Source organism: Mytilus edulis, chromosome 4 (genome assembly GCF_963676685.1).
Source record: "Mytilus edulis chromosome 4, xbMytEdul2.2, whole genome shotgun sequence".
Classification (NCBI taxonomy): Eukaryota; Metazoa; Mollusca; class Bivalvia; order Mytilida; family Mytilidae; genus Mytilus; species Mytilus edulis.
The window spans coordinates 65,086,901-65,103,590 of NC_092347.1; the positions used below are offsets into that span (position 1 = coordinate 65,086,901).

Below are 16,690 nucleotides of genomic sequence, written 5' to 3' on the forward strand. Positions count from 1 at the left end.
CCGTTCTAAGACATTGTCATCACTTGGCGTCCGTCGTTGTAGCCCGTTTGTCGTATACTTTTAGAGATCAATCTTCTTCTCTGGACAAATTTTAATAAAACATTTCAAGAATAGTTTATACCTATATACATATTCAGTTGTGCTAAAAATTATCCTCATTTAGTGTGTGACGTCCGCAAGAAACAATATTTAATTATGATAGACCAATGAACAAGCTTCGTTCAAAAAAATAATTTACGTAACGGGTTAACGTCTGGCGTATTAAATTAATACGAGGCAGGCATTACCTTTGAATGGGGACGAAGTCTGTATTAATTTTTTTTTATTCGATCATGTTGATAAACGGAAATATCGTAACGTTTCTGATATTGGTTCTGTTGTTAGGGATTTAATTGTGACGTTATTTAAGTTATGACGTCATATTCAATGTAAATAAAGAAACGCTGTTATCAGGAAACGTTTTTTTCATATCAAACAATTATTAAAAATTATTGGGTGTTGAATTCCTTCCTATATTTGTTGATATGTTGATAAATATACATTTTTTTCAAAGTCTCATGCCAACAAGACCGGAAGAGGAAGCAACAAGACCGAAACAGGAAGTAGATCTGAAAAAAAAGTCAACGATTTTGAGTTCATTAGTACAATGAAAAATTCGGGAATATTTTCCCGATTTAAAAAAAAATAATTTTTTATTGATTTTTCTACCGTAATTGGGCACTTCGTCCCCATATAATCCTGGTACCTTTGATAACTATTTACACCACTGAGTCGATGCCACTGCTGGTGGACGTTTCTTCCCCGAGGGTATCACCAGCCAAGTAGTCAGCACTCCGGTGCTGACATGAATATCAATTATATGGTCATTTTTATAAATTTCCTGTTACAAAACTTTGAATGTTTCGAAAAACCAAGTACTTTCTTATCCCATAAATAGATTTCCTTAGCCGTATTTGGCACAACTTTTTGGAATTTTTGGTCCTCAATGCTCTTCAACTTTGTACTTGTTTGGCTTTATATCTATTTTGATCTGAGCGTCACTAATGAGTCTTATGTAGACGAAACGCGCGTCTGGCGTATTAGAATTATTATCCTGGTACCTTTGATAACTATTTACAATTAAATTGTTTATTGGAAAAAATTTTAACTTTAATTTCAATTATGTGGCGATATTTGGTTTAGTATCACAAACATATCCAATTAAAGAGTCATATTTATTCGTTTAATTCCTACCTTTTATCTAATCTTTAATTCCTAAAATAGTTTTGAACATAGCATTGAAAAAAATATCAGCTTTGTATTGAGCAAGATCTGAGTTTTGAAAGTTCATAAAGTTTAACCGGAGAAAGAGATATAACGGTATAAGAATGTCACGTTTAATTATTTTATAAAACATCTTCTTCGGTACCGTTTGATAAATTGTACTATCATTCATTACGAAACCTAAAATGCAATTTACGATCATAAAACAAGCACGTTCCGCAAGATTATTTACAATCAAAATCAAATTTTGGAGGAAATTGTGCTTCACTAATGTTTTCATCTTTTAATCATTATTATTGATTGCATTACTAAGATTTTTGTCGTTGATGAGATGGTATGAATTCCTCCCCTTGTAATAAAACGGCATTGCCAATATGTTACTTCATCTAAATATTGCATCAGTCAATACTATAATTACGCACTTGTATTTGGAAGAGTTAAAAGAGTAACCATTTGTACAAATCAGGTTATTTTAGTATTTAATTGGAAACAGAATTGTCGAATAGATCACCGAGTAAACGTCATAAACACGGTTACAGATCTATAATGAAAATCCGTTTAGAATTTCTAAGATGTAGAGTAGGTTAGCAGATTAGCTTACTATTTTAAATGTTGAATTCGAAAAAGAAAAGAAAAGAAATAAACATTGAACAATGAACAATGAACAACATGTTGACTATTTATCCCATAACTTTTTTGTGATTTTTTTGCCAAGTTGATATAAAGATGTTGGTAATCTTGTAATTTATTTTTCTCCCTAATACATCCTTTATCATATGTGCTTGGGTTGTTTTTTTGCACTTCTTTTTTTAGGCTAATGTTTTTGGCCAAAATCAATTCTTAACAACACTGGATGTTTATTTAGATTTCAGAAATATCACTGGATATTGCTTTAATTTTTTTCATATACAATCTAACATGAAAAACAATAAATCATTTTCAACCGCGACACTGACTGCTCAGGGATTACAAACAATTCGCAAATATTGGCAGAATTGATACGTTATATACCGTGCAATTTTGCTGAACAGGAAAATAGACCTTTTGGTTCGAGATACAAAATACTATTTTATTATTAAAGGTATCAATTTTAATGCACCAGATGAACATTTCGACAATTAATGTAAAGAGTAATGTTCGATGCCAAAATATGTGAAGCTCGTTACTAAAACAAACGTTCAAGAGCTGATAAAACCAAAGGGGTCACAAGTAGAGTCACATCCGGAAAAGGATTCAGAGCATGTATAACTGTATGAGAGAGATGCATTCCTTGAATCATAATTGGTGATTAACATAATATTACAAATCTACAAAAGAATACGAAATGTACTTTTCAGTCTCTCACGAGAGAAACGGTACATTTAACTTTTAGAGATTGCTTTTATCGATGGTAACACTACTATAAATCATCATTGTATAATATTCAGCCAAACATAAATTCTAATATGTTATTTATAGATTAAAGCGGTCAATCAATCTATAAACGGAAGTATTTTAAAAATGTCCGTTTAACATATTATACTTCGATAGGTTGCACTCTTAAATATGGGCCTAGTTAACCATCATTGTCTGTATCAGAACCAAGTGTTACGGCACTGTGTTAATTTCAAACAAATAAGAAAAACTTGTCTGTATATTTGTAGTTCACAAATGATGTTATTTCACTTAAACTAAATATGTTGCACTACAATCACGTGATGTCGACCTTTGAGTGTGCCTTTGGTTTGTATGCTCTAAAATGTGTTATAGCTTACAAACTTTTGACCTCCATTGAAACGATAAAGATTATTCAAGAAAAATTTTGGAAGTTTCTCATCTTTTCTTAGCATAACCTTCTGTGTCAAATCTATAAGCGTCGTGACTAATTTCACATGAGTTGCAATAAACCAACCAATAGTTATCAAAAGTACCAGGATTATAATTTTATACGCCAGACGCGCGTTTCGTCTACATAAGACTCATCAGTGACGCTCAGATCAAAATAGTTAAAAAGCCAAATAAATACAAAGTTGAAGAGCATTGAGGATCCAAAATTCCAAAAAGTTGTGCCAAATACGGCTAAGGTAATCTACTCCTGGGGTAAGAAAATCCTTAGTATTTCGAAAAATTCAAAGTTTTGTAAACAGAAAATTTATAAAAATGACCATATAATTGATATTCATGTCAACACCGAAGTGCTGACTACTGTGCTGGTGATAGCCTCGGGGACGACACGTCCACCAGCAGTGTTATAAAAACAAAAGAATAACCAACCTTGTTTGTTGGTTTTTAGTGTTCACAATCTTGAATTCATCCATGAAAAGTCCTTCATTTCCTACTATATGCAACAGAAATTATTAAACTATCCTTTTTCTTCTCCATATTTTAATTTGGAAATAAAATCAGTAAATTATTTTTTTTTAAAAAGCAAACAATTCAACAATGAACTTTTATTTTTAAACACAACAGTTTTTAGGTATAAGCATTGCAAAATACCTGTAAACAGATTCTTCGCCATCTTTTATCAAAATAAGACGCTGAACATTGTTTCGAAATCACCTTGCAGATCGTACTTTTCTGGGGTTTTTAACATACAAATTTAATGATAAACGTGAGTCAACATTAATGGCCAAAATTATTAAATTAACTTTCACAAGAAAGAAAGTGGTAACTTTAATATACAGGTAAGGAATGGTAGCTAAGAAACATTTATTTATATGATACTTAAAGGCGAAAAAAACATGCTAGTTGGAAGAAAGAATGACTTTTGCGACCCAAATAGATAAATAGAATAAAATTGAGAATGGAAGGCCTCCAATGGGCCTTAAGTACAGTTAAAAAAGAAGTAGGTTAAAATATACAAATGTAGAACTAACTATCTCAAAATTAAAGTGGTGGTCTTCTTCCAAGGTGAATATCCGTCATGTCAACCTCCCATTAACATGTATTAAATAAAGTAAATATGTGAATCAGTTCCAACAGAAAAATGTTGACTTATTCTTATGCATATTGAATTATTTTCTATTCTTTTCAGACACCTTTGATTTCAGAGAGGAATCAAATTAACATGTTAGGAACACGATCTATTCTCTTTCTTTAATTTATAATTCTGTTTTTACGTCCTTTCGTTGTTTGTTTTGTTTTTGTTTTTTTTAAGTTTATGTTATTGGATGTATTCTGAATATATTGACTTCTTTAATTTCTATAATATCTACTTCACAAAGACAAAATTTAAATTTACATTACTGTAGAAAAATTGTACGATGGTATATATAATTTTCAAATGTGCTAACTAAGACAAATAAATAAGTCAGTATTGTTTTGATGTATTGCTTCCAAGTATGAATTGATCACCCTTTCCAAAAGACGAAATTTACATAGAAAATCCAATAAATCCCCCAGAATGTAAGATACGTTGTCTGAGAACCCTTATAAGATTGAAACGTTTCTCGTCGAACACTGGACTTTAGATCAGGTTAATTGTCTATTTTTTATGATTCATCGAACATTTACTTTACAGTTATATTGATATGATCGTGAACTCTTCCTCATTTATATTTTTATTACTTTATGGTAATTTTGCGTTTAATGCATTGGAGCAGAATTATGAACGTCTTTCATTCCCTCCACGTGACTTACCACAATCAATATATCAAAAATGCTAAAATTACATGCGATGAAGCAAGAAAAAAACTTTATAAGTGTTCATCTCAAGTAAACAGTGTTACAGAAGAGTAGAACTAATTATTTGTACTTATTGTGTTTTTAATCAGCTACTTTTAACTGTCACATCACCTGCGGATTCTGGGTAATCCGGCGAGTGCAAATATTGAAAAGTTATTAAAGATTGTAACTTCCACTTCATTACAACTAAATTAGAATTCAGCATCAATAATTGGAGATTTAAAACAATCGATATTTGTTCTTAGTTATAATAATGCTTACAATTTGGAATGATTTCAGTATACAATAAACATTCATCTGAATGAGATCTATTAATTTTACAGTAATTTTTGGATTGTTGGTATCGTTCGATTTTCCATATGTGTTTTGACAGACACGGTAATTTTCTTCAATGGATTTAATCAAGACATGGAAATATTATTTACTCATAAAAACATTTACCAACACTTTACTATAGTATTGGTATTATTTATTATCAGAGGTAATTATAATTATCTGTTTTATGAAAATATTATCTTTTTGTTTCTATTTTTGCATGTGTCAATATGATTTGATAGTTTTTACAGATATATAAATTTTTAATAAACTACCTTGTTTACGATATTTTCACCTACGAATATCATGGATATTGATTATTGAATACTATGAAAAGAGGAAACTTTCATCTAATTTCTAAATATAGTTGACTGTCACCTTCCTTGATTTTATATCGTAAGACTTCATTTTTAAATCATGAAACATTAAACTCTGGATTTTTTTTAATTCAAAAACAATTTTTAAGGCGTCTTTGCTAGTTTAGAATTTCGTGGTTTTGTGATTTCCTTAAAAATAACTTGAAATAAATTTGGTTTGCTTGTCGAACTTAGTAACGGTATATCAAAACAAGTCACTTGTGCAGGCCTTTTAATTTGTGTCGTCTGTTTGCTGTCTGGTTGTTATTCAGCCGTTGTCTATTTTTTTTATTTTTTTTTTATCTATTCATAATATAAAGATAAAAAATGAATAATCTGTATAAACAAGGATTTTCTGAACATATGTATATATTGAAATGATAATGTTCATGTATTCCCTATAACTTTTTTTTAATAAAAGGAGATGGTGTATAAGGTCATTCAGACAGCGACCCAACAACACATAAAAAAAAATTAAAGTCAATATGCGATCTCCGACAACTCATCCTTTTTTAAAAGATTATATTAGACATGAAATGTATTGTTTTGTGAAACTCATCTTTCTAATAATATAACAAAACAACACGTTTGTGGTTTTGAATTTCTGAAGAATACTTTCAAATAGTTTGATGTTACAAGTGTCAACTATCACAAATTATTAATAATTCATATACATCTTTCTGATAAATCATATCACAAAATGATGTCTGCGTAAGATATATCATAAAAGTAACAGTTTCGAGGACATTCAAATGTAAGGCCTAAAAATACATTGAAGTTTTATTATTCATTCCATTTAAAAAAGAAAATAGCAGCGTGAATGGTTGTCGCAGCCATTAGTTGCTACAAAATCAACAAATGACTAAGTTGGTATGTTTTCGTTTTACGCAGAGGATAAAACCAGTAAATTGACGAAACTTACTCTTGGATAATTAATAAGTTTGAATGATATACCTTAAAGATTTTTATCAAAGTAAGATATTTATACTAGATGCATATTTCATACAAATGCTTATCTTTTATTAGCCGACAGACAATTTTTAAAACTCTGTCATATGCTTTCATTTCATATGAAAACAAACCATGTCATCTTAAATCTATTTCAGACTAAAGACTCCTCATAATTCATGCATTAATCAATACTATATTGCTGCATTGTTGGTGTTCATCGTGCAAACTATTCTGGGTTTTAAAAAATAGCAAATTTTATTTATTCGCAAAAGGTAGTTTATAACATATCTTTTGATATGGATAATTGATATAAATCATATTACACTATGAAATACATTGTACAATATTGACGGAAAAGCATGATACAATGTATGTGTATGTAATATATAACATGTTTGCCAAGTTGATAAATTATCACATAAAGCAGAAAGAAAATCTATCGAAAAAAAATCATTATAGAGGCCAAATGACTCAACTCAGCAAGATGTCCAAAGAGTCAAATGAAATATAATGCTGAATGGCAGAATTCTCAGTGATTAAGGGAGTTTATTAGAAATGTCTTGAATTGTTTTTTTATACGCCCGTCAAAATTTTGACGGGACGTATTATGGTATACAAATGTCCGGTGTCCGTCCGTCTGTCTGTCCGTCCGTCTGTCCGCCTGTCCGGCGTAAACATGTAGCACCGTAACTTGAGAACGACTTATCCAAATTTCATGAAACTTAATATAGTAGTTTCTTATGATGGTCAAATGATCTGTATACTTTTTGGTGAAAATAAGATTTAAACTTTTTGAGTTACGGCACTTTGTTACTAAAACAGGGGGGTGTTTTTTTTTCACATGTCGCACCGTATCTCAAAAACATTTCTTGATTATTGCTTAAAACTTTACACACTTCTTAGTTATATTAATCTTAATATCTGTATACTTTTTGGTGATGATTCAAAATTTCATTTTTGAGTTTTTGAGTATTGTGTAAAAAAGGGGGAGGGTTTTTTACATGTCGCGTCCTATCTCAAAAACGATTTATGATTATTGCTTAAAACTTTACACACTTTTTTGTTATATTAATCTTAAGATCTGTATACTTTTTGGGGATGATTCAAAATTTCATTTTTGAGTTATTGAGTATTTTGTAAAAAAGGGGGAGGGTTTTTTAACATGTCGTGCCGTATCTCAAAAACGATTTATGATTATTGCTTAAAACTTTACACACTTCTTTGTTATATTAATCTAAAGATCTGTATACTTTTTGGTGATGACTCAAAACTTTATTTTTGAGTTATTGAGTATTTTGTAAAAAAAGGGGAGGGTTTTTTTTTACGTGTCGCGCCGTATCTCAAAAACAATTTATGATTATTGCTTGAAACTGTACACACTTCTGTGTTATACTAATTTAAAGATCTGTATACTTTTTGGTTTGATTCAAAATTTTATTTTAGTGATATTTGTAAAAAAAAAAACAGGGTGGGGGTTCCCGCCGTGTCTCAAAAACAATAAATGGTTATTGCTTAAAACTTCCTCAGAAACTATTTATGATCATTGCATAAAACTTCCACACAAGACGTCGGGCGTATCATGCGCTCATGGCGCAGCTGTTTATTAAACTTAGTCATCTGATATTATGTTGGAAAAAATGTGGTTTAGAATTTCCGAGCCATACTTTTAAATAGTTTAATTTTACATGACTGTAATTAATATTTCGTATAAATCTATATCTTTTACCGGCCAAACCATATTTCCAATGATGTGTGTATGCATTATTTATCTTACCTCCTATACATTTCTAGGAATACGATTGGTTAAAAGCGTCCTCGTGGAAACCGTGTATATTTAATATTAGGTTAGTTGGGAGGCGGGGCATATTTCATACACGGTTAGTAGTGGAGTTACGTCCCTTTATGTTCCATATAAGGTAATAAGGAGGCGGGGCTTATTTCATACACGGTTATACCCTAGTCCCACTAGGCCACGATCGCACTACGATCTGTGAAAAAAATGCAAATTTTGATGATCGTAGTACGATCGTGTAGATAGCAGTAAGGTCGTATCACGGTCGTGGTGAGGTCTTCAAGATCGTGATGAGCGTGGCCAACTTTGAACATGTTTAAAACAATCGTGGTGCGGTCGTGGCCAAATCAGGTCGTAGTAGAAGAGTAGTGAGAGCGCACTAAGATCGTAGTAAGATCGCAAAGGTCGCTGTACCATCGTAGTGAGAGCGTAGCGAAAGCGTGATTCTATTCGGAGAAACTGCGCTACGATCTCATTGCGACGTTATTACGACCTCACTACGACCATCACGTTCTCACCGCGACCCAACTACGCTTCCACTACGACTATACCACGCTTTTCACGACCATAGTACGATTCTAGCACGCCCTTGCCGTCCTCATCACGCTCTTCTCACGACCTGACTACGTTCATACTACGACCATTTATTCACATTGTCATTTTCCCATAAAATATATTAATTCTCTCCAGGCTTTGTTTGTCTGTATGTAATTAGGACTTCTTGTCCATTTATCTAACGGCTCAACCATGCTTTTTGTTTTCATATAGATTAGACCCGTTTGTTTTTTCGTTTGAATAGTTTAACACTAGTAATTTCTGGGGCCTTTTATGTATTGCTGTTCGATGTAAGTCAAGGCTCCGTGTTGAAGGTCGTATCTTGGCCTATAATTGTTACTTTTAAAAATTGTTACTTGGATTGAGAGTTGTCTCATTTGCACTCATACCACATCTTCCTATATCTATTGACACATCTGTTTCATATCTGTTATCGTTCACTAAAATATCGTCATTTCAGCTTTATGGACCAGCAATAGGTTGTAATTTAGGTCGGATTGGTCGGTCCGACATCTCTACTTGATCAAGATTCGTTACTATCAGAGCTCCACCTGCCTCTACATCAACCTTAACACCACGCCCACGAGTTCTAGTAGATTTTGGTGGCTTGATTGTATTTTTTAGAGAAATCTACGTATTAATTAGAAATAGAACTGAAGGAATGATACTGTATTGATATGGAACACGATGTTGACGTTATTGCTGAGAGCGTAGTGAGATCGCGGTTTAAACGTAGTGTAATCGTGGTAAGAACGTGCTATAATCGCAGTAGAAGCGTGGTAAGATCGTGTTGCAATCGAATAACTCGTGGTATGGTCGTAGTGAGAACGTGATGAGCGTAGAAAGATCTTGATAAGCGTAGTAAGGTCGCAGAATAAGCGCGGTGAGAACGTGTTTTAATCGTAGCGGGATCGTTGTAGAAGCGTAATGAGGACGTAGTAGCATCGTGAAAGCAACGAAAATTTACATTTTCATGCCGCTCATACCGCGACCTCACCACGATCTGAATTTAATTTAGATCGCGGTGAGCGTGGTGCGATCGTGGTCTAGTGGGACTGGGGCTTTAGAAGTGGTGTTACGTCCTTTCAGAAAAACAAAACAGTACTGAGAAAAAAATCTTAAAGGTTTCAACAGACGAAGAAAGTGATGATAAAGTAAAATAAATTCATAAAACACATTTAAATCTAACAAGTTGTCATTGTTGGCATATGTTTTTGTAGGATCAAAGGAAGTAGTTTCTTAATCATGTTAATGCCCATATGGAATTTACTGACCCCATATATACCGTATTAGGTCACTAGCACAATATGTAACTAATAATATCACATCAGAAACAAGTTACTGAAGTAGTGAGGAAATACAAATATTCTCGGTTTTTTTAAATATATTAACGGCGCACATAGCTATAATAGCAGTTGTTTGTTATAAATTGTATTATTGTTGGCTAGGTATCCGTTTCTGTTTTGCGGAAAACCGGAAAGAGAATTAAGCCGAAAATTTGACGAAATCAATAAAAAAAAAAATGAAAATGATACATGTACAGATATTTTAACATATAATGTCCTTAAAATAATACTCATCGATAATGTGCATGTATCAATTTGATAAAAATCTGACAAGAACTATAATTGTGAGAGCGCTGACAATACAGTTTTTAACATAAATAATATTTCTAAGGGACATAACTCTTTGAAAAATAACTGATCGACACTCATGTTCGAATTGTATATGCAGATGCAAAAACTTAGACAGCAGCTTACAAACTACACACATACACCCACACAACATTTATTTCAGGATCAACATACGAGCTCCATAATTAGACATGTTCCATACATTTTATCAAGAATCAAATCTCCTGAACCTTTGAAATATATTTTCCGAAAAGATCTGCTGTCAGCAACAATAGTAAATTCAGTTACAATTGTATATATAATAGTTTATTTATATTAAATGTTTGGAATAAATGTATCATTGAGTATTGACTAGTGATATATAGCGCATGTGTGCTAAGGTGATATATAGTGATCATTATCACATTAAGAAGGAACCAAATCTATTGAAAAATCATTCATCGAGGTCAAAGAACGTAACTCATCAAGATCTCGCATTGTAGCTGCAGTTGGAGAAGTGTGAATATCTAGTGAATATGTTGATAAACTGCAATTTGTAAATGCTTATTCCAATCAAAATTATGCTCAGAATATAAATGACGTTTCATTATTAATTTGAATGGTCCAAGTACTGAGAATTTATTGATACAGATAACAACTTCCGTAGTTAAAATTTAGAACGGTGTTAGCAATCCATCATATTGCACAAACTTTTTTTTTCAAATATAAGCTAACAGCTGCTTATGAGTCAAAGGGTTTTAGTGAAATATCGTGCGCCACGCGCGATGACCATTTTTCTTTCAATTCACCAAATAATACATTATAACAATCTGTCAAATAGTAAAAAACCATCCCTTTCAACTTCTTTTATATCGTCCAATTTGCCGTTCCGGTGCTTTTGACCAGTCATGAGCTTTATAGTGGTTACGGGAGTAGTAATGTGTTTTGCTAGGCGAAGACATCAAAAACAGGATAATGCACTGAAACATCTACTTATACTAATTTGATAATTATTTGCCATATGATAAGGGACTTTCCGTTTTGAATTAACATTGGAGTTTGGTATTTTTGATATTTTACTTTAAAGGAATGACTGTAATATTTTTTCTGTCTATGAAGAAATAACATAAAAAATTTGGTGCACACTGAATAACGCGCGTAGCGGGTTATTTAACAGTGTGCACCATATTTTTTATGTTATTTCTTCATAGACAGAAAAAATATTACAGTCATTCCTTTAAAGTAAAAACATTTGAAAACATATACTAGATACAACTGTATAAAGGAACCATGTTATTTCTTCATAGACAGAAAAAATATTACAGTCATTCCTTTAAAGTAAAAACATTTGAAAACATATACTAGATACAACTGTATAAAGGAACCAAAATTTAAGAATTCTATTCGTGTTGATGGTATTTTGCTTCGAAATACTTCTTCCAGAAATGTTTAGGGCTAACGAGGGATCGCTGAAGTTACTTGGAATATTATTGATGAGTTGTTAGCACATCTACAAGTGTCAGTTAATTTTTTGCGTAAATCATAATCTAGAAGTAAGATTTTAATATGCACACGTACATTGACCTTTCTTTTATTAAAGGGGTCCCTGTACTACTAAGTGTTCGGATTATGGGATCCCTATTGGGTTGGGTTAGGTTATGGTTTCTTCTGAGTTAAGGTTCAGTTTCAAGCTCAAGGCTTGAAACTTTTGAGCAAAACAAATACGGACAACTGTCAAAACGTTACATGCCACTTGACCACTGTATTCGTTTTAGTTTGAAAAAAATATTATTGGTGAAATACCATTGTGCATGATGGTAGTTATGATTGTTTCATCCTGATCCATCTCTATGTCAATCATATAGTTGATATACGGCAGGTTCACGAAGCATTCAGCTTTCATTTTCAATTTAACAGCCTTTAAACGGTTTCACTGTAAACCACTGAACACCAGATAGCGTGATTGTATGCAGGGGTCATAAAACATGTAATAGTATAGCTACGATCTTTTTTAATTCTGCAAGTATGTTTTGTAAAATTCACGGTGACGGTTTAAATTACTTTAAAATCATAAACTGTTATGAAAGATAATTAATTAATGTTTGTGTAGGGAGATTTCTTGTTTGCTTTTTCTCTTTTTTGAACAGGTTATTGAACTGTTAACAAAACAATATCCCAGCGCTACTAATTGCATTTTCATTTTCCTAACGAACACAATAGATGTTTTTCATTTAGTTTGGTTTTTTTTGTTTCTGCTCTTTTTCCAATCCCCTAAGACTTTTTTTCTGCCGAGAAAACAGTTATTATAAAGGTCGTTGTGAAACAATACACCATATTTCATTATCACTTAATCCCCTAAAGCAGTTTCACAATTTGTATGCATTTATTCCCTTATGAGATGGAAGAGTTGCGTGTCAAATGTGTAGCACAAATGCAGTAATCAAAATAAATGGCATTTAATTAAATAAATGAAGTATTGACAAAGTTATTTCAAATCTGTTGGTCGGCGTTTATTGGAGTTATTGGAGATTGCTGCACTTACATGAACTAATGAAAAACGATAGTGGTGATAACTGGTTCCCAGAATGTTTATTGTACTGTGTCATACAAATAAATAAAATAAACTGTTGAACAAGATTACCTTTTTGAAAGTGTTGGTTTCACAAATGCCCTTGTTATTTTCATTAAATAACATTAGTTAGGCAAATTTGTGTTCAATGTTATCTACGTTCAATCCGGTTTGAAAGTTGAAGTGTTTGCTTTTTAAGAGAGATATCACATTAAGAGGTAGGGTTATGAGTCTCACCTCATTACATGTCTATGCGTCTTTCCCTGACCCGGAACATTTTCTATAGTATCTACTATTCATTTATATAAAAGACAGATGGCAACGGACATCTTCCAAATTGTCGTACCACAAGATCATTCTCATTCCCTCCAATGTGACATCCCTGAATTAGACTTATCACCGAATATATACCTACTTTAGCAGCACGATGGGTGCCGCATACGAAACAGGATCTGATATCCCATCCGAAGCACCGGATATCACAATCGATTTTGGTTTGGGTTCGAATTGCTCGTTCTTTCATTTTCTATGTTGTGTCTGGTAACTATTTGTCATTTAATAGTCTTTATTTTTGCCATGGGATTGTCAATTTCTCTTTGACTTGTAAGTTTGTACATCTCTTTTGTATATTCTGTCTGTCTTTAACGTTTTTGTTGATTTTTTTTTTTCATTTGGGGATTTGTTTTTGGTACATCTTTACTTTATGTTCAATCAATTCGCAACTTTGTAAACTGTATTAAATACAAATTACACAGTGCATGCAACATATTTTCCTCCAGTCGGAGATTTCAGACAAATGTAGTTATATCATACTGCATTACATGTAAATATAAGTATCCCAGACCTGCAAATTGTATTGCCCATTGTGTACAACAAATAATTCAAAATTTCATGGCAATTTTCATGTATTAATTAAAACAAAATACCAATGCCTCTTTCATCGATATAAACTTAAATTGCATTTCCCAAGTTCATCTTAACGAACATCGATATTTTTTATTTATTTTGATTATCTTGCATATAAGAGTCAGCTTTTATCCATTTGTATTTTACTAGAAGACAAGTTTATACTGATAGAGCTGATTGCAGTTCATCGGAATCATCTAAACCTGTCAATCATCATTGATTAAGTAGACTCAAACCGTTTTTTGTTGTTTAGTATACATCTGTGTTAGAGTGGTTTTAGTTCTGTTCCAGATATTAAAACATACATTCAATTATTTACAAATAAGCCTGCTCTTCAAACTGATGTAATTTTATTTATCCTCATAAGTAAAGATTCTTGTGCATGAGACGTCCAGTCGTTCAGGGTTTTGCTCGACCCCCCCGATCACATTTGTTTTACAAAACTGTCCGTCAACAGACAATACACAGCTCTAAATTCAAATGGTTTATTTGGTGCATTGGACATGAAAGATTGTTTGATTTCGACGTTGAACGCTAAATCTTATACAATCTTTTGATTATTGTCATTCAAAATTAACATCGATTGGTTGATAGTTGGTTGATTTACGTCCAGTGGCAAATATTTCATGTATGTTCAGGACGAAAATGAACATTGAAGGTCCCATTTAGTTATTTATGTGTGTTAACGTGAACATAACTTCCTAGGTACAGCAGTTTGGTAACTGTTTAAAATAAGATGCCTTTGTCTGAACACACCTTTCCTTATGCTACTTTAAATGTTTTACAATGTTCAATATTATAAAGAGATGTTCCTTATATACGTTTAATATTCTCAATTTTTGTTATTTTTTTATATTTTCGACCCTAAGAATCCTATATCTTCTTATACAGAATAACAAAAGAGCTATTGTCTGCATTGCTGCTTTAAAGAGCACGTCTTGCAACAATGAAGTCAAATACATGTACCATATCTGTACAAGTAGATCAATACGTCTTCATTCGTTGCATGACTGAGGTGGCCCTACACGACGTTAATCAATGAAAACCACTGCATATGTCCTTGAAAAAACATATGCTAGATTTTTAAATACCTACATATTCAGAACGGTGCTCAAATATCATACACACTATTCAAACAACTAGTGCACCGATTGTTAACTTTCCATATGCATACTGAGGGTGAAATTATTCATGCAATGTTCTCATTTGGACAAACAACCAACGTCAATATACACAGGCCAATAATCAGTTGCAACTATAATTTTTCAATCCATTATTTGCACCGATTGTAAGTCCTGTTAGGTCACCGCTTAATCTATTGTTTAAGTATTATGTCGGAAAATGGCCAGTTATAAATCACAAAAACCGGAATTTATCCTATAACATACAATGGCATACTTTCCTGTTTGTGAGAATACTTATATTTGCAAAGTACTTTAGTGTCTGGTTTACGAATCAGACCATCTTCTATCTATTTTGTACATAACATTGATATAAATGTAACATATGACAGTTTGAAAGCATAAAAACCAACTGTTACAGAAATTATGAAATGGCTGTAGGCCAAAAATAAACCCACTTCTGATACATGTAACTGTTTTATGCATTGGTTATTTTACTATATAACAAAAAGGAAAAAAGAGATAAAGACAACAATTGTTTTATTTTAAGTTAAGGAGAGAGGATATATATGTTTTTCCATTTTATTATGATAACTTATTATTCAATTAAAAATAATATTTACCTCGTCATTTTGTTTTTCATCAGGTTTGGAATTTTCAGATATTTGACTTTGAGCTTCATGAAGAGACAATACTTGTCGAAATAAGCATCTAATGCAGTAATGTTAATATGATAATTGGGTGGGTAAATATGTTTTAAACACATAAAAAAGCAATTACATATATCAAAATTTTTTCAGGACATTCAAAATTTTTTATCTTATTAATTTTATATAAAAAAAATTAATGTACATGAGATTTTCGTTGGTTTTTTTCTAGGGAACTACAATTGAGAGCTTCCGAAATTTTGTGTTATCATGCTTTATGTGAATATGCTAAACTGTAAAATTTAGTTTCAGATTCTTTTCTCATCAACGTCTTATTCACCAAATATACAAATAAAACTCTATCGCAATGTATGAAATTTCCGACGCATTTGTCTCGGCAACCATTGAGTTTGACGCAACGTTAGATATTGCTACTACCACGAAAAATAGCGCTAAGTAAATATTTCACGGGGACATTTTCTTAGAAATGCTTAAATAAATATTTAAAACTAGATGAAAATAAAGATTGGTTCTTAAATTTTCACATTATGATAGAGAAAGAAAAAAAATAGTATTCATAAGCTTTGGAAGACACAGATTATCAGGAAAAACGTTTACTTAGCGTTGTCCCATGTAACAAAGTTTGAAACTCGAAACATAAAACTCGAACAATTCGCGAAATGTTCACGCAACTCTTCGAAATTTTGAATGAACGTTCTATGACGTGATATATTTCTGTATTGGTTTACATGGCTGTCTCCATTTAAAATTTGCATATATATTTTAAAAAGAATATGATGTACGGAAATGTCCCATTGGAAATTTAGTTTGGAAACTTGAAAAGTTTCAGTTAAAAAAATAAAATTTTGACAGATAACTAATTCAATTGTAAGTACGATCGTTTGTGTAAGCTTCCAAAATTCAAATTAACAAATAAAT

The 16,690-nt window shown here is 32.0% G+C and overlaps 1 protein-coding gene across 1 annotated transcript in view; it reads left to right on the top strand.

Moving 5' to 3' along the window:
- The first annotated feature begins 5,203 nt into the window (after positions 1-5,203).
- Positions 5,204-16,690, top strand: part of LOC139520238 (zwei Ig domain protein zig-8-like) — a 44,952-nt gene continuing 33,465 nt past the window's right edge. The window contains exon 1 of the mRNA XM_071312723.1: positions 5,204-5,407. Within this exon, the coding sequence (XP_071168824.1) occupies positions 5,335-5,407 (73 nt within the window). The 5' untranslated portion in view covers positions 5,204-5,334. The remainder of the gene's footprint in view (positions 5,408-16,690) is intronic.